This window comes from Mytilus edulis, chromosome 13, assembly GCF_963676685.1.
Source record: "Mytilus edulis chromosome 13, xbMytEdul2.2, whole genome shotgun sequence".
Lineage (NCBI taxonomy): Eukaryota > Metazoa > Mollusca > Bivalvia > Mytilida > Mytilidae > Mytilus > Mytilus edulis.
In genome coordinates this window covers 9,778,779-9,800,363 of record NC_092356.1, presented here as the reverse complement: position 1 = coordinate 9,800,363, position 21,585 = coordinate 9,778,779, and the positions used below count along the sequence as shown (strand labels likewise).

The following is a 21,585-nucleotide window of genomic DNA, read 5'->3' as shown; positions in this document are numbered from 1 at the left end:
ATACCTAATTTTGCAATACATACTAAGAAAAATTGGGTATGGTTTTATATACAAGAAAGGCAGTTTCGTATTCTTTGATATCAAGTTCAATTCTCCATGCAGAAACGACCCCTTTTTTCTGTGTCCAGTAGCATCGTATATTCTTAGAATATTTTCTCGCATAATGTCAGGACATCGGTGGACATGCAACATTACACAGTTTGACATTTTTATAAATAAAATCAACACTCAAACTAGTCATTAAGTAGGACAATAAATGAACAAAAGACAAACCCGGGACACAGAAGTACAAACAATATAATAATAGATTATCAACTCTGAAAACCAAAAGTAAAATAGAAACATGGTTTACGAAAAATATGCAGGGGCGACATCAGAGAGTGAAGAGAACTTGCTTCTTGCAAGACACTTTCAGTGAAAACTATTTGATATGAAGACAATCATATAAAGATAATCTTTTGTTTAAGGCTTTTTTTTGGTTTTTTTTTTAAATTTAAAACATGAGGCATTTGCCTCATTTGCCTAAATGTAGTTACGGCCCTGAAGGCCAGAGGCTCCTGACTTGGGACAGGCGCAAAAATGCGGCGGGGTTAAACATGTTTGTGAGTCTCAGATCTCAACCCTCCCCCTATATAGATACATATATCTTAATAAAAATAATATTCTTTATTCCATTTGTCATTCAGGTGTCTACTCATTTCATAAAGTATGTTAATTCAAGGGTACATTTCCTTTATAGATGTTTGATACGACGTTGTTCTGTGTGAAAAAGGTTGCTAAGATGAAAGACAAAGGAACAAAAGTTAAAAAAAATAGATACATTTGTTGGTATACAATAAACTTAATTTCTTTCGTATCTCATTTTTCAACAAACATCATTGTCTATATTATACTAATACTATGATATAGTGTATACTCACGTGTATATGAATAAACACAGTTTGATTAAGGTAAATTGTTTGAGTTATTAACTTACTATGAACATGTAGTATTCATATGCGAATAAAACAGTAAGTTATTGTACTATCGGGATCAGTGTTCAACATATTTAAATAAGAGATAATTAATCAAAAAAGGAAATTCAATGACAAAATTACTGAATTTCATAGCTTAGTGAAAAGAAATGAGAAGATATGAAAGGATATCATTATGTCATGTTTTAACTGTTACATTATTTCAATCGTATCAATACGTATTTTCGTTATAAAAAACAAACACTGACGCCGTGGATATTTAGCCAAATTGTATCACAGTTTACGTCCGGAATATCGAAGGATGCATATAAAAAAGATATTAAGATAATATTCAATGCAATGCAATGATTGCAGGCAGATCCATGTTAGGTATAAGACATCATTGTAAGTTTTGAGGATTTAAAAAAAAAAAATATGTTGGAGTAATAAAGACAAAAAAATGTGGAGCTATATAACAACACTATGTGTAATTATACAACATAACAATGTGGAGTGAAACAACAAAACAATGTGGAGCAATACAACAAAACAATGTGGAGTCATACAACAAAACAATGTGTAGCCATACAACAAACCAATGAGTAGCCATACAACAAACCAATGTGTAGCCATACAACAAAACAATGTGGAGCGAAACAACAAAACAATGTGGAGCGAAACAACAGAACAATGTGGAGCAATACAACAAAACAATGCCATACAACAAAACAATGTGTAGCCATCATCAAAACAATTGTGGCGACACAACAAAAGAATATAGAGCAATACAACAAACCAGTGTGTAGCCATACAACAAAACAATGTGGAGCAATACAACAAAACAATGTGTAGCCATACAACAAAACAATGTGGAGCAATACAACAAAACAATGCCATACAACAAAACAATGTGTAGCCATCATCAAAACAATTGTAGCGACACAACAAAAGAATATGGAGTAATACAACAAAACAATGTGTAGCCATACAACAAAACAATTGTACTGATACAACAAAACAATTGTACTGATACAACAAAACAATGTGGAGCAAAACAACAAAATAATGTGGAGCAATACAACAAAACAATGTGTAGTCATACAACAAAACAATTGTAGCGACACAACAAAACAATGTGGAGCAGTACAACAGACCAGTGTGGAGCAATACAATAAAACAATTGTAGTGATACAACAAAACAATGTGGAGCAATACAACAGAACAATGTGGAACAATACAACAAAACAATGTGGAGTAATATAACAAAAAAACAATGTGGAGCAATACAACAAAACAATGAGTAGCGATACAACAAAACAATGTGGAGCAATACAACAAAACAATGTGGAGCAATACAAAGGAACAATGTGTAGTAATACAACAAAACAATGCGTAGTAATACAACAAAACAGTGTGGAGCAATACAACAAAGCAATGTGTAGCAATACAACAAAACAATGTGTAGCAATACAACAAAACAATATGAAGCAATCCAACAAAACAATGTGGAGCAATCCAACAAAATAGTGTGAAGCAATACAACAAAACAATCTGGAGCAAAAAACAATGTTGAGCAATACAACAAAACAATTGTAGCGATACAACAAAACAATGTGTAATAATACAACAAAACAATGTATATCAATACAACAAAAACAATGTGGAGCAATACAAAGGAACAATGCGTAGTAATACAACAAAACAATAAGAAATATTAGAAAAACAACAATGTGAAGCATTATCATGAATACACAAACATAGAATATAGCAATACAACATCACAATGTGTAGCAATATCATGAATACACCAACATAAAATGTAGCAATACAACATCACAATGTGTAGCAAATACAGCAAAGCATTGGAATTAAAAATACAACGGTATAAGTGGCGTGGGAATTAAAATTAAAACAATTCAAATACTACAAGCAGCAATGCAATGTCAAAACCTTAACAATTCTATGATGTTTCCGCAATTTCGCGGCTTTAGTAGAAAAAAATTAGATATTATAAGAACTATGAATTTGTTTGAAAAGCAATTGCAAACACGGTTCTAGATATAAATCAGAATGCTTATTATTTTTCACTGAAACATTTGTGTATCATTCTATCAAAAATTAAGATAAAAAAGAGATGGGAGATACCGAATGGATAATCCAAAAGGTCATTAACAATATGACTACGTCAGGGGGAGAAAAACAACACCGTATAGAGAAGCAACAGCCTATACAATACAACATAGAATACTTAAGACTGCGCAACAAATCCCCCAGTACAATCATGTAGTGATCTCTGACGGTCCTAAAGAGTAAGCAGATTCTTCTTAGCATTTGGCAACTGACGTGTTGCTTTTAAGGACCGAAAGTAAAATTAAGGAATATGGGTTTACGCACGATATACACAATAATATGTTAATGATTGTCAATAAGACAATAACCAACCATAGATCATTTATAAATTAATAAGCAACAAACACATTGCATGTTTGCATTTTTTGAGATAACAATCCAAGTTCAAAACAATTAAACAATTCAAAATTGAAATGACACAGTCAGGTTTATTTAAACTATAACAAAAAAAATGTATACCAATTATAAATGCTACGCCTCTATATCAGGTATATGGAGAGTTTTATTTTACATTGATGTTTTGTCTGCTGCTAATGAATGCAGTGTTCTCTGCCCAAAAGTAGTCTTGTATATACGTACTCATGGTCTTGGGACATCTTCTTTTTTAAATCACACCTGTTCAACTCGTTATACAATCGAACTTATGTAATTATGTTCTTTAATTATCTATGTCCGGTTTGATAAATTCATATAATCGAAATAGGTATACGTTATGACTATGCGTATACACATATAATACATGATATTTTATTATCATCCAAGGGCTACATGTTATGATGACAAATAATCGGTTACGCGTGCCATATCTGACTATATTATACATTAAATAACTATCAAATCCCTCTATATATACAAAAGATGGAGATCTGGTATGATTGCCAATGAGACAACTATCAACCAAACATCAAAGGATGAGGGTGTAAACAACTTAACAACTTCAAGTCACAGTTAAACCTTCAACAACGAGCAAGACCTTTACCGTGATACGGCAAAGTCAGCCGTAAAAGGAGTTGGCATGACTTTTTTTTGTCACACGTGAAACAAAATTCCAACGACAAAAACAACGCCCCTATTAAAACAATACTTGGGAAATACATATCATTTTTTTTTTTTTTTTTTTTGTATTTTAACGCCACTTTTATGCACCGCATTTGGACTATTTCGTGGCAGTCAGTTTTTATGTTGGGAGGAAGCTGGAATTCCCGAAGAAAACCACCGACCTTCGATAGGAAAACTGATAATCCTAGTCAATCAAGATTGGAGTTGAGTGCACTCGCACGAGCATGCAGGATTCGAGACTCAGAATATCAGTGTTGACTGGCTAGTGATTACGATAGTATCTACTTAGACCACTCGGCCACCGAGGCCCTGAAATACATATGACAGACAGTAACCTAAGACTATCACTGGAATAAAGTCTGTTGATATGATGAAGCCGCCATAGTAATATACGATTTCCTGTCGATGCAACCAATCTCTTTCCTTTAGTTTTTGTTTGTTTGCTAGATTTGTATCTTCTTCATTGTTTTATAAAATGTGAACATATGTAAATAGATTGTTGTATTCTCGAAAAGAAGTCATAAACAAATGTCTTTCCATAGAAAATAATCAAGAGTTTTGTCGAAACATAAATAATTGTTCTTCTTGTTATGTTTTTAAATGATTTGTTTGGTTTTATTCTAGTTTTTGAAAAAAGTTAGTCTCGATACAGAAAAAAAAATGTTTGTTCTGAAACAAATGGTAAGCCCGAGAACAGAAATGATGTCTCTTCAGGAATGGGAGCTGCAGTACGACATTTTGACAGATGCAGTTGTCCTCCATCCGAGACTTGTTTTATCTGTAAAATGACACACAGTTCATTTTATTTTTCATTAATCTTTTCATTTACAATAATCAGTTGACAAATTTTTGTCACATGATCCTCACATATGTCTAAGTGATATGATTGTATAACAGTAAATAAATAATTATCAATTAAGGGTAGATGTGCAGATAATTGTATTGATACATAAAGTCGTAACCTACAATCATTCACCGTAATCGTGTCGTGCATAAGTGTTTTAGTTAATGTCAATTGAAAGGAGAAAAAATACTTTGAGAAGCAATATGAATTTTTAAATGTATCAATGTTATTGTAGACTACTAACCAACATAAACTTCTAGCATAATAACTGGAATGCATTATTACCACGACAAATAGACGCTTGCTGTTGTGGTAGTTTGTGACTGTCCTTAACTGTACCGAAAGTAAAACGTTCAATTATCTCTTGTTGTGAAAACTAGTCGGAGAAGGATGGGTAAGTTGTAATATCTGTTCGTTTTCTCTTTAGATATATTTGCGTTTTATCTAAAGATATATTTGCGTTTTATCTAAAGATATATTTGCGTTTTTGCAAGATATATTCGCGTTTTCTCGTTTTCCATCTAGATATATTCGTGTTTCTCTCTAGATATATTCACGTTTTCTCTCCAGATATATTCTCACTTTCTCTCTAGATGTATTCTCACTTTCTCTCTAGATATATTTTCGCTTTCTCTCTCTAGATATATTCTCACTCTCTCTCTAGATATATTCTCACTCTCTCTCTAGATATATTCTCACTCTCTCTCTAGATATATTCTCACTCTCTCTCTAGATATATTCTCACTCTCTCTCTAGATATATTCTCACTCTCTCTCTAGATATATTCTCACTCTCTCTCTAGATATATTCTCACTCTCTCTCTCTAGATATATTCTCACTCTCTCTCTAGATATATTCTCACTCTCTCTCTAGATATATTCTCACTCTCTCTCTAGATATATTCTCACTCTCTCTCTAAATATATTATCACTCTCTCTCTAGATATATTCTCACTCTCTCTCTAGATATATTCTCACTCTCTCTCTAGATATATTCTCACTCTCTCTCTAGATATATTCTCACTCTCTCTCTAGATATATTCTCACTCTCTCTCTAAATATATTCTCACTCTCTCTCTAGATATATTCTCACTCTCTCTCTAGATATATTCTCACTCTCTCTCTAGATATATTCTCACTCTCTCTCTAGATATATTCTCACTCTCTCTCTAGATATATTCTCACTCTCTCTCTAGATATATTCTCACTTTCTCTCTAGATATATTCTCACTCTCTCTCTAGATATATTCTCACTCTCTCTCTAGATATATTCTCACTTTCTCTCTAGATATATTCTCACTCTCTCTCTAAATATATTATCACTCTCTCTCTAGATATATTCTCACTCTCTCTCTCTAGATATATTATCACTCTCTCTCTAGATATATTCTCACTTTCTCTCTATATTCTCACTTTCTCTCTAGATATATTCTCACTCTCTCTCTAGATATATTCTCACTCTCTCTCTAGATATATTCTCACTCTCTCTCTAGATATATTCTCACTCTCTCTCTAGATATATTCTCACTCTCTCTCTAGATATATTCTCACTCTCTCTCTAGATATATTCTCACTCTCTCTCTAGATATATTCTCACTCTCTCTCTAGATATATTCTCACTCTCTCTCTAGATATATTCTCACTCTCTCTCTAGATATATTCTCACTCTCTCTCTAGATATATTCTCACTCTCTCTCTAGATATATTCTCACTCTCTCTCTAGATATATTCTCACTCTCTCTCTAGATATATTCTCACTCTCTCTCTAGATATATTCTCACTCTCTCTCTAGATATATTCTCACTCTCTCTCTAGATATATTCTCACTCTCTCTCTAGATATATTCTCACTCTCTCTCTAGATATATTCTCACTCTCTCTCGAGATATATTCTCACTCTCTCTCTAGATATATTCTCACTTTCTCTCTAGATATATTCTCACTCTCTCTCTAGATATATTCTCACTTTCTCTCTAGATATATTCTCACTCTCTCTCTAGATATATTCTCACTCTCTCTCTCTAGATATATTCTCACTCTCTCTCTAGATATATTCTCACTCTCTCTCTAGATATATTCTCACTCTCTCTCTAGATATATTCTCACTCTCTCTCTAGATATATTCTCACTCTCTCTCTAGATATATTCTCACTTTCTCTCTAGATATATTCTCACTCTCTCTCTAGATATATTCTCACTTTCTCTCTAGATATATTCTCACTCTCTCTCTCTAGATAAGTTGGCATTCAATTTTTTGAAAAAGTGGAAATAGAAGATGATGAAACAAAAGACATACAATTCTACTTTGAATAGATTACTAGATGTACATGTATTTGACAAAACCTGTCGGAGTTGTCACAATGTGGGTCCTCAATGCTCTCTGCGTACTTTATGTTGGTCCTTTAATTTTATTATTCGAGCGTCACCGATGTGTCTTTCGTAGATGAAAAACGCGTCTGGCGTACAAAATTTTAATCCTCTATGATGAATTTATTTCTTCATCTTGACTATTGTTAGAATGCCTTTTACTAGAGAATTAAAACAATATACACCTAATCACAAGATCAATATAAAAAAAGAAGATGAGGCATGATTACCAATGAGACAACACTCCACAAGAGACCATAACGACACAGAAATCTACAACTATAGGTCACTGTACAGCCTTCAACAATGAACAAAACCCATACTGCATAGTCAGCTATGAAAACCCCCAAAATGACAATGTAAAAAAATTCAAGCGAGAAACTAACGGCCTTATTTATGGAGACTGCATGTTGAATTACTTCTATCTTAATCTAAAATTTTCTTTTTACTTTACTGTATTTCTGTTTTTGAAAAACTACAAATTAAGAAAGTTTCCTATTTAAATGTATTTTAATCAAATGCCGCGGTCCTATTGATAGGCCGAGTAAAAAGTTTAAATTATTTATTTTATTTAAGGAATGACTGTAATATTTTTTTCTGTCTATGAAGAAATAACATAAAAAAATTTGATGCACACTGAATAACGCGCGTAGCGGGTTATTTAACAGTGTGCACAACATTTTTTATGTTATTTCGAATAGACAGAAAAAATATTAAAGTCATTTCTTATAATTTAGTTCTAAATTCAATTTTAAACCTTAGAAAACCATGAAAAAACGTTGATGACGTCACGGTCACATGACTAAATTATGTCTATGGGCTCACAACAAAATAACGTCAGCCAATCAGAAGACGCGTTACATCCAAAATTAAATTATTAAATTATGTTGCAAGTATAAATTGTTTTTCCCTGTAGTAGTTTGTCTGTTTGATGGAGATTGATAAGTGATATTTACAAATGTATCAGTATATCAAAACTAAACCAACATTATTGCGACTTTTTCTATGTTATATATACTAAAGTAAAATTCGTGCAGGTTATTTTTTTATTTGAAAATACATGTACAAATGTATATATACATGTAGTTAAGACAGTGATAATTACTTTCAATAATACAATGGTCCGTAACATTCGATTAACCATACATATATACATGAAGCTGTTTGTGGTTGTTCTTACTAAAGGCACTACATAAATAACATTACAGATTTTCTTCCGAAAATGAAATATTCTTTTTTTTCCTTTAAATACTTGAAAACTCTATTTGACAATTTTCTGTTTGTAGAACATCCTACTATAACACTGAAAACGAGGCTATTTGTCTATATCAGTCACTTTCTCTCAGCATGGGTGAGTATTTAAAGGGATTTGGTGGAGCACAATGAATACTTAACTATTTAACCGTAAGATTGTAATATATTGATGAGAAATAAGCTTGCAATCATGGTATTTTGGGTAAATAATTTCCGTTTCTTCTATCTTTTGATCTAGACGATTAAAATGTCTGCTGGGTAAGAAAAAAGAAAAGTGATGTGTTAAAATTTCTACATAAATCTATTTTCTTCTTAAATAAATTCAATTTCCGATGAATATGGATAAAGGGGAGCTAGGTATATTTTAGGTATACAGCAACTCAACGACAAAAATAATCGAAAGCCACACAAAATGGAATGTCAACAAACAGACTTTTTTTGGTATATTAGCAGGTGACACATCAATCAAACCTTTTGAAAAATGTGTGTTATTCAATAATACTATGATTTTATAGTTAATGTTACTTTTCTTGTTTAAGGGCGATCGTATGTGGCAGTTTGGAATTGGTTTGTTTTTAATTGAACTAGAGCCAGATTCATTACAGCTGGTTGCTATATATGGGTTTATATCAGGTGCCATGACTCTTCTTCTTTCCACCCTTATTGGTGATTGGGTTGACAGGACTGCTAGGTTAAAAGGTATTTAATATAATATTACGAATCAATCAACATTATGGTAAAAAAAAATACTACTATTAGATCCGTGTTCTTGTTCTTGAAACACAAGTATTGAAAACAAATGGAAATGTGGGAAAATGTCTGTCGTTTTTCTCTCTTATGAAATGTATGGGACGATATATAACTGATAAACTGTTTAAAAATGTGGTTGAAATATAAATAAAATAATATTCCAGTCGCAATGGTAAAAATTAATGCTTGATGTAGATATGTTTTATTATATTGGCCAGGGAAAAGCTAGAGCTGTTATGAATTATGTAGGAACAGTTAAAACTAAGATTACATTACAAACGTCTTTATGTGTCTAAACCATGAAGGTAAAGATTTATCGCCCGTTTTTCTGTCTGATAATTGAAGGTTGTTCAAAGTTTAGATAGAATATTATTTTAAATCCCCTTGGGCTATAATCAATATTACATTTCTGGTTTGTCCTCCAGCATCACTGTGAAGATATTATTTGTCGAAATGTGCGTCTTGTGCTTCAATATGTTATTGACTGTATATTCGAAACAATTCACTCTTGATTAAGAATTAGGGGATAATGATACAGCGTAGATTTCAAAAGATTTCCTAAAACATTTTTCTTGTTTGGTTATTTGTTTGTTTACTTTTGTTTTGTTTGTTTGGGAAAAAAACAGAACGAACATAAAAAACATAACGATTGCCTAAACAAGTGTGCTTCGATTTTATTCATAACACATTGTTTAAAGTAGGGATCATTAGATTTTAGACAAATATTTTGTCTTGACATGAAGTACGATTGATATACTCATTTTCTGTAAATTCACTGTTTATAAAAAGGTAGTCCGAGATTACTCTGACGTCCAACGGCTGTTTTGCCAGACAAGCTGGGGCCGTGGGACGTCAGAGCTCGTCCCATATCAAAAAGTGGATATTTGCCCACCCAAAATAGATGCGCTGCTTCGTCGCTTCTGGTGCCGACTGACGGCCTTGGAATTATATAAATCGGGCATCAATCTGTTCATTTTTCATTTATCTTTTCATTTATGTAAGTTGCACCTACCTGTCAACTTTTATTTTTCCATATTTTAACAGTTTTCACAGAGACCCATCGATTTCTGCATTTTGCCTTTCATTTTCAAAGATTATCACGTGACCACGAGAAAACAGTGATGATTTAGGCAAATGACCATAATGTAACACCTCGTTCATTTACGATGCAAGTTATCTAAATGTCCGAGAGCTTCCGATTGTTCTCGTGGTCGGAACTAAATGCTTAATACCGATCTCCTGTAAAGGAGGTGAAAAATCGGGGTTGGCTACTAAATGTTAAACATCGATCTCCTACAAAATTTGCATATTTGATTCTCGAGGCCACGAACTCTCTCGTAACTTGACGTCCATTTGAAAGTGAAAGTCAAAATGCAGAAATCGATGAGTCTCTGTGAAAACTGTTAAAATATGGAAAAATAAAAGTTGACAGGTAGGTGAAACTTACATAAATGAAAAGATAAATGAAAAATGAACAGATTGATGCCCGATTTATATAATTCCAAGGCCGTCAGTCGGCACCAGAAGCGACGAAGCAGCGTATCTATTTTGGGTGGGCAAATATCCACTTTTTGATATGGGACGAGCTCTGACGTCCCACGGCCCCAGCTTGTCTGGCAAAACAGCCGTTGGACGTCAGAGTAATCTCGGACTAATAAAAAGGTTGAATTGTTCGAAATGCTAACATTTTTCTACGCAAGGAATATATAATGGAATAGCCGTATTTGATACAACTTTACGGAATGATTTTGTAGTTTATAATTTGCTTCTGATAATCATTATATTTTCAGCTGCAAGACTTTCTTTAGCAACGCAAAACATTTTTGTCGCCGTTTGCGCCGCAGTTGTATTTGTGGTTCACAAATACCTTGACGAGATCAAAGCGGAATGGGAAGACGAATGGCTCCTTACGTTGTGTTTTGCCATTATCATTCTGTTGGGAATCTGTGCTGACTTAGCAAGTGTAGCAAATACCATAGTAATAGAGAGAGACTGGGTGGTAGAACTCTGTCAACATGACACAGATCTGCTAGGCTGTAAGGTTTAGTTTAGTGCGAAGCAGAGGCGGATTAAGGGGGTGCCCCCGGGGGAAATGTTTGGTTGGTTATATAGGGAATCACTGAAGCGTGATGGAAGCGGGCCTTTCTTAGGGAGTCAGTGGGCCCCAACTTATAAAAATATCTAGATCCGCCACTGCAAAGCAATTTTTACAATCATTGTGATAAAAATATGAGGGTCTGGGTTGGGTTCCTTCATTTATAGATTTCTGACTTTAGTATACTGATATTAGAATGTCATTTTCGTGTTTAAATATCATATGTTTAACTGACTACTTTTTTTATTAAAGCTTTCAAATATATAGCTGTAGATAGATAATCTATTGTCTTGTTTGACATATCTAAAAGACTATACTTTACTAAATAGCTGTTTTTCTTTCGACCCGGTTTAAACAGAGCAAGAACTTTCTGCTGTGATTGTACTGTATAAGTTTACAAAATAGAGATTAATAAGACAGATGTGTTAGGGTGATAAAAATACAGAATATGGAAGATTAACAAAAATAATTATAAGGGGAATGTAGACAAATGAATAGACAAAAAAATAAAGAAAAGGGAATATTGGGTGCTTCAATATACAGAATACAGATTAATAGGGAAAAAATCTAAAGAAGAGAGAAATATTTTATCCTACAAAAAATACAAAATACATCTAACTATATACCACTCCAAAACTTTTAAAATCATCCTTAATGTGTTACAAGTGTTCGAAATCATATCATATATTCATGAAGTGTATATTTAAAAATTTGGTCAAATTAGAGAGTTCAGAAGGTAGATTATGAACAAGTATATATATATATCAACACCGTAGTTTGTTTTGTGCAAATAAAGATTTCTATTTATCAGTATCATTGATTGTATTATCTTGAAGTAGGTCAACTTAAAATTTGTATTTATGCAACTGTTATTTCAGTTTTAATAACATCACTTTCTTTTTTACTATTGTTTCTGGAGTCTTCATCTCAGACACACTCGTTCTAACGACAAATCATATGATTTCAGTAGCCGTTACTATTTTAAATAGTTTGCTTTGAATTTTTTGTTTGAATATTTTCTGTAGTTATAAACTTATCTTAATTTTCCTTACTTGTAAACAGTTCTTTCAGTGAGCCTGCATTCTGTACGTGCCTATCCCTGGTCAGAAGCCCGTAAGTTAGTGGTTGTCATTTGGTTAGCGTTTTGTCATATTGTTTTATTGCCCTTTACATAAAACTGTTCGTTATTTTTTTCGTTTTGACTATCTTTCTATTCGGAGCCTTATACCTCCTGGTATGTGGATTCAATTTGGTTCTTCTCATTGTTGAATGTCTTACGGTGGCCTATGGTTGTCAACCTTCAACGTAATTTGGTTTTACATCACCTTATTTTTATATTTAATATAAAAATAATTTTACCTTTATATTTAACAGCTATGACGGCAACTCTAAGATCGATTGATTTGACTACTAAACTAGCAGCTCCGATAGTGACAGGACAGGTCATTTACTTTCTACATATCGGTTGGGGAGGAGTGTTCATAGCTTCATGGAATGTGGTGTCCCTATTTTTGGAGTACAATATGATCAAGAAAGTTTATGACCAGATACCATCCCTTGCTGATCAGAAATTCAAAGAAGGCTTAGACAGTGCTGAAGGTTTGTTATTAATTTGTCCTCCATAGGCGGTACACCGACCCAAATTACATTTCCATCCAGTTGTGTATGCGCTCTTCGTACTTCAGTACTGTGTGTACTTCGTAATCAACACGAGATCTGATGCACTTTCTATATTTTAACACAGTAAACTGTAACTGCGCTTTCAATGTTTGTATAAAGTCATACTCACTACCAGACTTAAAGTTTGTGTGTATTTTAGATAATAAAAAAAATCATTCTACCTATTCTATCAAAAATAGGAACCCTTAGATTTCTAAAAAACAAAATGATTTTTACGATTTCTGTTTGAAATTTCCACTTGACAGAATCTTGTGAATACAGTAAAAAATATATTTGCAATGACGAATGTGGAGAAGGAATTGCTTGATTTTGGTAGTTGTCCTTAATATGGCTTTGTTATTGAGTTGTTGGACATTTTTTCATATTTCATTTTAAAATTATTTAGTTGGATAGGATATAATCGTAAGCCGTTTTACCGCGATAACACCCTACGCACTGAACAAGGTCTAACAAATGAACACGGATATTATTTGAGTCTACGCAAGACCGACATACACACGTTGCACAGTATTCTAGATATTTGAATAACATGGAATTAATTTTTCTTCAAATTATCTACTTATAGTTCCATCAAATCAAATTTCATTTTCTAATTCCATTTCAGAAACTACAGATGAAACTTCACCACTGATTGGGAATGATAGCGTCAAAGCAGTTAAATACAACCAAGACGACAAATCTATAACGATAGACGATGGAAAATCGGAGTACACATATGGTAGCAACGAAAATCAAAATGGCGGACCTTCTAAAGAAAAGGATGTTGGCATTGACATCACAGAAGAACTACCTAAAAAGAAGAAAGAAGAAAAGCCTAATTCGTGGTGTTACACAATTTTCTACAGTTTTATAGTTCTGTATAAGGGATGGAGGATATTCATGAGTTACAAAGTTGCCTTTGCTGGTCTTGGTCTCGCCACGCTCTATATGACTGTACTAGGTTTTGATAATATCACAGTTGGTAAGAATGACTTTATTCTCTTATTCGACCATATTAAAGAGGAACATTTAATAAATTTTCGACTAAGATTAATCGTAAGTATAGTGAAATGTTTATGACTTACGATCAATCTTAGTCTTAAGTATTTTTGTAAAACAGACTACTGAATACTAAAATCCAGAGAATTTCGAGATAGATAAAGTGTTTCTACTGTTTTCATAGAGAGCACGTGCATTATATAACATAATTGCCGAATATTATGTTATATGATGCGAATCAAATTCTTATTAAACATCATTTATGGTAATAATTATCATGGGCATTGCTATGAATGTGAGTCCGGGTGTGGGTCCTTCATTACTGATTTATTGTTTTATGTCATTTTTCTCTATAGTCTTTATATTCTTTTCCCTTTATTCTCTTTCTTTATTTGTTCGTTTATTTTTCTCCATTCTTTTTTTTTTGTAATGTTTATGAAGATTTTGTCTATAATTTTTTATTCTCTATTCTGTAAAGCTTATACAGCCCCTCATGAAGTCCTATTTAGTTCATTTCTCATAATTGTTTGTTAATAAATCTTACCAATTAGATAAATCAAGGTTAATATAATATTCTATTAGATACACAAACTTCGTGTTATTATCTATGCATTGATGATATTATGAATTTAAAGAAAGAATAAATTCTTGTCGAATATCTATTTATAAATGTTTGAGTTACTGGCTTTAGAAAAAATTTCGTCCAAATAATGTAACAGCTATGTGTATCATGTTTTTTTTTTTTCGTTCAAACACTTCTTTTTTCCATTGTAGGTTATGCATATTCACAAGGAATATCCGAGTCCCTTCTTGGTATATTTATGGCCGTCGGATCATTGTTTGGTATTACTGGGACATTTGCATATCCACTTTTCCGAAAACATTTAGGATTAAAATCAACCGGTCTAACTGGAATGGTTTTTCAAATTACCTGTTTGAGCGCATGCGTAGTATCAATATTCTTAGCTGGGAGTCCATTCGATTTATTACATCGACTGAATGACGATGATAGTTCAATAATAAATGGAACTGAAGCATCTACAACCACGTTTCCAATGTCTGCATCGACAGAACTTTTTAATTTAACCACATCTGCATCCGTATCCGATCCCACAACTATATTTCAGAATACAACACGTGCTTCTGCAGTCGACAGCGACGAACCCGATTCCTACCTGTCCATTGGATTTTTCCTGGGAGGACTCATTGTTGCTAGATTTGGTAATATTTTTTTCCGGCTATATTTTTGTTTTAAATATACAAACTAATCCCTTTTTATTGCTCAATAGAATATTTTCATATTAACAGACTTTTTACACTGGATTATATTATTTTCGAAATATTACCTAATTTGCACCGATTGTAAGCATCTTTCGATCAGAGAAGTTGCCTGTCGAAAAAATATTTACTCCGGAGTCAAAAGTCGGTCATATGAATATACATGTAGTCTAAAAGAAAGTATTGTTGCTATGTTAATTTGCAATTAATGGAATACCTTTGATCGATCGATGGTCTTAAAAACATATTCTAGATTTTAAAAATGATCACACAATAAGTTTACGATTGACATCTGTTCCGTTCCTTCAAAAATAAGGACTGTTGGTTCCGTCAATTGGAGGAAAAACAAATCCAGATTTAGAAACGATAAGTCAAAGACAGATGCATGAACAACATCATGAATAAAAGAAATAAAATGAAGTAGAACAAAAAACACAAATTGAACATAAAGAATCGAAAGAAGAAAAAAGAGTACACCAAGCCTGAGGTGCTCCGAAAGGATAAAGAGTTCATTCTGAATTTGTAGCATTTGTTCTATTACTGGAGTACGATTATGAATATTTAAAAGAGCATTGAATTTAATTGCCATGTCAACCTGGATATCTGTCAGTGAAGTTATAGACAACTATTAATTATTTACAATTATAACGGTACTAGTTTCACTGCACCAGATGCATATTTTTTTCGAACATTGAATTTCAATGATATATTTATACTTCTTGTATATTTTCCAGGATTATGGATAGCAGATCTTTCCATAACGCAGCTCTTCTTACAGACGGTGAAAGAGAAAGAACGAGGTCTGGTTAGTGGTGTACAGAACTCTTTGAATCAGCTGATGGACATGTTGAAGGCTTTAATGGTCATATTAGCCCCATACCCAGAGGAATTCGGCCTACTGACGATTATTTCGTTCGCCTTTGTTTGTATGGGATGTCTTTTGTATATAAAATTCGTTTGTTCAAACAGGGGGGTTTCCTATGGTTAAATTTATTTACTCTTTGTTTCGTTTGTGTGTTTTATTTTTGCTTTTGTATTTTTTTGTTGCTTTTGTGTTGTTTTCTTAGTGTGTGTGTGGTTTTTTTTTGTGTAAATGTATATGGTCAATATAACTTTAGACTGTCTTAACGTAGAGGAAAATCAAGTTTGAAATTTGGGTTTGGTTTGTTTGACTAGTTGGTTTTGTGTATAAAATATACATGTTTGACACAAATTAAACAAGTGTCCAAACTTTTAGGTACATTTATACCGAGCTTTACTGCATAAACGCTATCTTAGTTTATCATCTATTTTGGTATAAAAATAAGTTTTATATAAATGAAAAAAAATTAGAGAAAACTTGTTTTTCTATTTTAAATACTTCTCAGTGAGAATAATACCAAACAATTAAACACTGGAATTTAAACATCGCAGGTGTTTTGTCGTCTCACGAATGTTTTATTTTTTTCTATTTTAAAAAAGAAAAATGCATAATTTTGAGAGGTGTTTTACTCAGACGTAAAGTACCACAATCCGCGCTCGAGTCCATGGCAACTAAATATTTTTATTTTTTCATTTTAATGCATTTTATGGAACAAAGACGCAAAATAATATTTTTCCATTTAAAAAGAATGACAAAGTTGTGATGTGCGTCTGCATTGTCCTTTTTATACTTTTTTTTTATATTTTTATAAACAAAAATGTTAAGGTTGCGTTTTCCAATACAGAATATTGAAAACACTTTCAATTACATTGGCATGTAGTTATGACAACGAGGCTTTAATGATATTATTTCCAATTGAGATGATTGAAGGTATCTTTGCGTCTGCTTTTATAGGAAAGATATTGTGCTAGTGTTTTTTTTTTTTATATATATTGATGTTACTTTCTTTGTTGCAAAAAGCAGATTATGAAATTATACTTATGGTGTATTATATACTGCGTTTACGTTTTGTATTTTTTTTTTTTTATATATTGACATAACTTTCTGTGCTCCAAAAAGAAGATTATAAAATTATACTTTTGGTGTATATTATATAAAACGCTAAGAAAAGCGGCTTTGTTGCAGGCCGTACGGTTGCCTGTAATTGTTTACGTACATAATGTAATCTTTAGACAGTTGTTGTATACACATATGAACTATATTAAGAAAAAGAATTGTAACTTTTTGTATATTTATGGAACAAAGATGCGTTGATGATCTTTTTTTCAATCAAGAAGATTTGAGAATTATCTTTGAATGATCGAATTACAAATGTATGCATCTGAATTTTTGTATAACAATTTAAAAAAAGCAATTCCTGATTCCTGAATTTAATTTATTTTGAGCGCAAGTAACACTGGTTTGCTGCAATTTAGAGTGAAATGTTACAAGAAGATTAAATAAAGCATTGAACATTCATCATCGAGTTAAAAGATCAACGTATTCAAGATCAAATTCCATAAAACGTCTGACAAGCAATTTTTTTCAATGCAGACTTTGACACATTCCCCATTTCGTTCTCAATTGTATTTAAAAAAAATATGTTAAATTTAGATTGGCATGTAATCGATAGACAAAGGTGCTTCAATGATATTATTTCCAATTAAGATGATTGAAGGTATCTTTGCATCTGCTTTTAAAAGATAGAATCTCTTTCAATAAATGTCGAGACTTGCCGAGTTAAAAATAAAACTGTCAATGGTAATTGTAAGAGCAGTGTAGCAGTTCTTCTTTATAACCCGGCTTATTTGAATTATTTACGATTTGTAAGCTGGGGTAAGATAGGGTGTTTCAAATAGTTAACATTTATTAACTGTTTTCAGTATATGGCTATCAGGATGCGATTCTTTGATTTAGTGCATTCAAATTAAATAGGATGAACTCAAATTGTCATATAACTCTCTTCAATGCAGTAAACCAGTGTTACTTCCTCAGAAAATGAATAATCCAAAGATGATAGAAAAAAGAATTTCATGAAATGAAAATTGCAGCTACTGGTTTTGAGATCAATAATGTTGTGAGTAATTACCAAACCAGATGATTTAAAAATATTGCAGTATATAATTTGGATGAAATTGTAGATGATATGTGTATTATTTTTTTAACTACACAAATTGATGGAATATGTTTATTTTTCATTTATAATAAAAAGTTATCCGTCTTTTTATTTATTTATTTATTACATGTATGTGAATAAAGGAGGTTTTGATATAATTAAATGGACTACAACCAAACAACACAAATATTCAAAAGAACATATTGAGGTCATGTAACGTTGGTTCGCAGGCGGATCAAACTCATCGGACACGTGTTTCAAAGTATAAATACCCTAATGATGAGTGATGCCAAGTTTGATCAAATTTGTCCCAGTAGTTGTAGAGAAGAAAGTTGTTGTACAAAATTAACAGACGACGACGGACGCAAAAGTTGATGAACGCGCATTTGGTCCTGTGGGCCACGTGAGCTAAAAAGAGATGCAAGGGACGAATGTCAAATTGAGACCCTGGTTACTCTACCTGACCCTGCAGACTTAGTAATTTTTGACTAAGTAACATTCTATGTTGAATTTAAACCTTCTTCTTAAAACCGCTGATGTTTGATTTATTACTATATTATCCCCTCATCATAACCAGCCATATAATATGTGTCGATAGTGAGAGGTTTGGCTAGCAATAAAACCAGGTTTAATCCACCATATACTTCGGGATATACATGTACCTATTCTAAGTCGGGAATGTCGAATTTTACATTCGTTGCATTGGTTTATAAAATTATAGTCTACCGCTTAATTTTTATAGACTTCCCTCTGTTTGAATATACTTTGGAGTTGGGTTCGTTTGTTAAAATTTGTTTGTACAGGTTTCAGGAGACAAACACGCGAGTTTAAAGGAAAAGGAAACAGGTTTACAACTTCATATTTTAACCCTTCGTAAATATGTTTAATTTATTACTTGTAAATAGAAATTGATCTAGCTTCCAGTAACTGCGAGTACCCTTATGTCGGTTCCTTGTGTCTTATGTAATTTTGTTAGTTGGTTTGCTAAATGCAGATCGAAGGCATGAATACATTCCCTTACCAACTACTTTACATGCACTATATGTTCTTGTGATAATCTATAACACCAGGGTTCAAGGTCAGAGACAAGTTTCTGTTGTTCTTACTACTAGTATATGGTATGGAGTTTAGATCACATTTAACGCGAGGGGTTCGAACTTGCACCCTCAGTTTTGAAAAGCTTTAATTTGATATATACCACTATAGGCCAATGAGGCCTATAAAACGAAAAGTGTACATTTTGTAAATTCTAAAGGCTATTTTGTATATTTTGCTGTTATCAAGTTAACGGTTTTCGTTTTACAATCTTTTACTAGTCTAATACCTATTAGGTAGACGCCTGTCGTATTTGATGTACGAAAGTATAAGGCTAATGTTCTACTGAGTTTCTTTTTACCATTTTTCCTCACAGGCACTTGTCTCAGGAAAAAAACAATTCAAAGACAAGTGCCTGTGTTTTTCCTCTATTAATTGCTATTTATAATTATTATTTATTGGTTTTATTTAAAATAATCAGTTATAGTTAAACTTTATGAATATGTTTACATGTGACTCAACTGCAAATATATCCCCATCCCTGTATAATGACTGGCACAATTACAACTACTACATTGTATCACCTTTTTTTTCATGAAATATTTGATACTGGGTATCAAACAAAGGACAGAGTCAATCAAGTTTAATCACATAATGTTAACATTTTTTTTTCAATTTAAAAATGTCCAGAACTATGACTTTGACACTATTTTATTTGCATTAAAGATTTCATTTGAATTGAATTTATAAAAATATATTCATCCCTTCAAAATAAATTTTAGAATGCCGATTTATAGAGGGGCGAAAGATACCAGAGGGAAAGCCAAACTCATAGATAATAAACTGACAACGCCATGGCAATGGCAAAAAAAAAGACAAACAGACATTGTCAAAAAAGTACACAAGACACTATATAGAAAACTAAAGACTAAGAAACACGAACCATACAAAAAAAACGGTAGGTGATCTCAAGTGCTCCGAAAGGGTAAGCTTATTCTGCTCCACATGTGTCAACCGTCGTGTTGTTGTAATGTTATTACAAACCAAGTAAATATATAGCTGCAAGAGCAGAACTAGCTCAGTATCCCATAGATGTCTTTATTAAAGTACAATCATTGAAGTACTTAGCAAGAATTTCTAGTGATGAAAATAACCCTTTATTACATGTATATGATGCTTTCTGTTTATCTAAATGGCTTAGCACTAACGGTATATTTTCATGGTTCTCATATGTAGAAAATATAGCCAATGTAAATAAATTAGACATAAATAAAATACAGGATATAAACTATAAACAAGAGAAGAGTTCATTCTCAAAAAATATTAAAAAAGAACTAAAAGATAGCTTTGAAAATATTTTCTTTGAAAAATTAAAATTAACTAATGAAACCAGTAAAATATTCTTGTACAGTAAAATAAAAACAAAATATGAAATAGACGAATACATTTCTAAAAATAGTTTTGAAAATAGAAAATTATTATGTAAAATGCGAGTAAGTGACCATTTCTTGGAAATAGAGAGGAGTAGATATAAAAGAATTCAAAGAGAAAACAGAATATGTAAACATTGTAATATAAATGCGGTTGAAGATGAAACCAACTTTTTCTTAAAATGTAAAATTAATAAATCTTTACGTAATCAGCTCCAGAATTACACTTTAAATTGTCTGAAACAGATAGATTACAATTAATTCTATCTTTATTTGATATTATGCAGCTTACTGTTCCGTTCATTAAAAAGTCATTTGCACTGAGGGGAGTGGACGCAACGCCTGCATAAATATTACTGTTTTACCACTTTATATATGATGTTTAATATGTTAATTTTCCATTGTGTATATTGTATTGTATTGTTTGTATATGCCTTCAACCCCCAGGGGTATAAATGTGCATTTCACGAATAAATAAATTATAATTCGCCACAAAATATCCTAAATATGGTGCTTAAAAGTGGCGTTAAAACACTAAAAATAAAAAAATCAATCAATCAATTCGGTGGTTCACATTTGTGAAAAGGGAAAAGGATTGTAGTTACGACATACGGAATATAGCCGATATCATATGTGAAACGGTAATTACATTACAGTCAACCATCTTAAAGAGATATAGGTATTTCCGTCGAAGATCATTAATGGCGCTTACTGTTT

The 21,585-nt window shown here is 32.2% G+C and overlaps 1 protein-coding gene across 1 annotated transcript; it reads left to right on the top strand.

Annotated features, from left to right (window-relative positions):
* Window positions 1–5,178: 5,178 nt before the first annotated feature.
* LOC139500741 (solute carrier family 40 member 1-like) lies at window positions 5,179–17,127 on the top strand. Its single transcript, XM_071289580.1, has 8 exons — window positions 5,179–5,380; window positions 8,638–8,702; window positions 9,145–9,304; window positions 11,146–11,391; window positions 12,825–13,049; window positions 13,735–14,091; window positions 14,883–15,329; window positions 16,121–17,127. The coding sequence occupies exons 1-8, from the start codon at window positions 5,377–5,379 to the stop codon at window positions 16,372–16,374; spliced, it is 1,758 nt and encodes a 585-aa protein (XP_071145681.1). The 5' UTR covers window positions 5,179–5,376; the 3' UTR covers window positions 16,375–17,127.
* The last annotated feature ends 4,458 nt before the right edge of the window (window positions 17,128–21,585 follow it).

Excerpts from the sequence above, each read along its gene's own strand:
- LOC139500741 (XM_071289580.1), top strand. Across the intron at positions 14,092-14,882 it reads TTTTGATAATATCACAGTTG|GTTATGCATATTCACAAGGA; the intron begins GTAAGAATGACT and ends TTTCCATTGTAG. Across the intron at positions 15,330-16,120 it reads ACTCATTGTTGCTAGATTTG|GATTATGGATAGCAGATCTT; the intron begins GTAATATTTTTT and ends TATATTTTCCAG.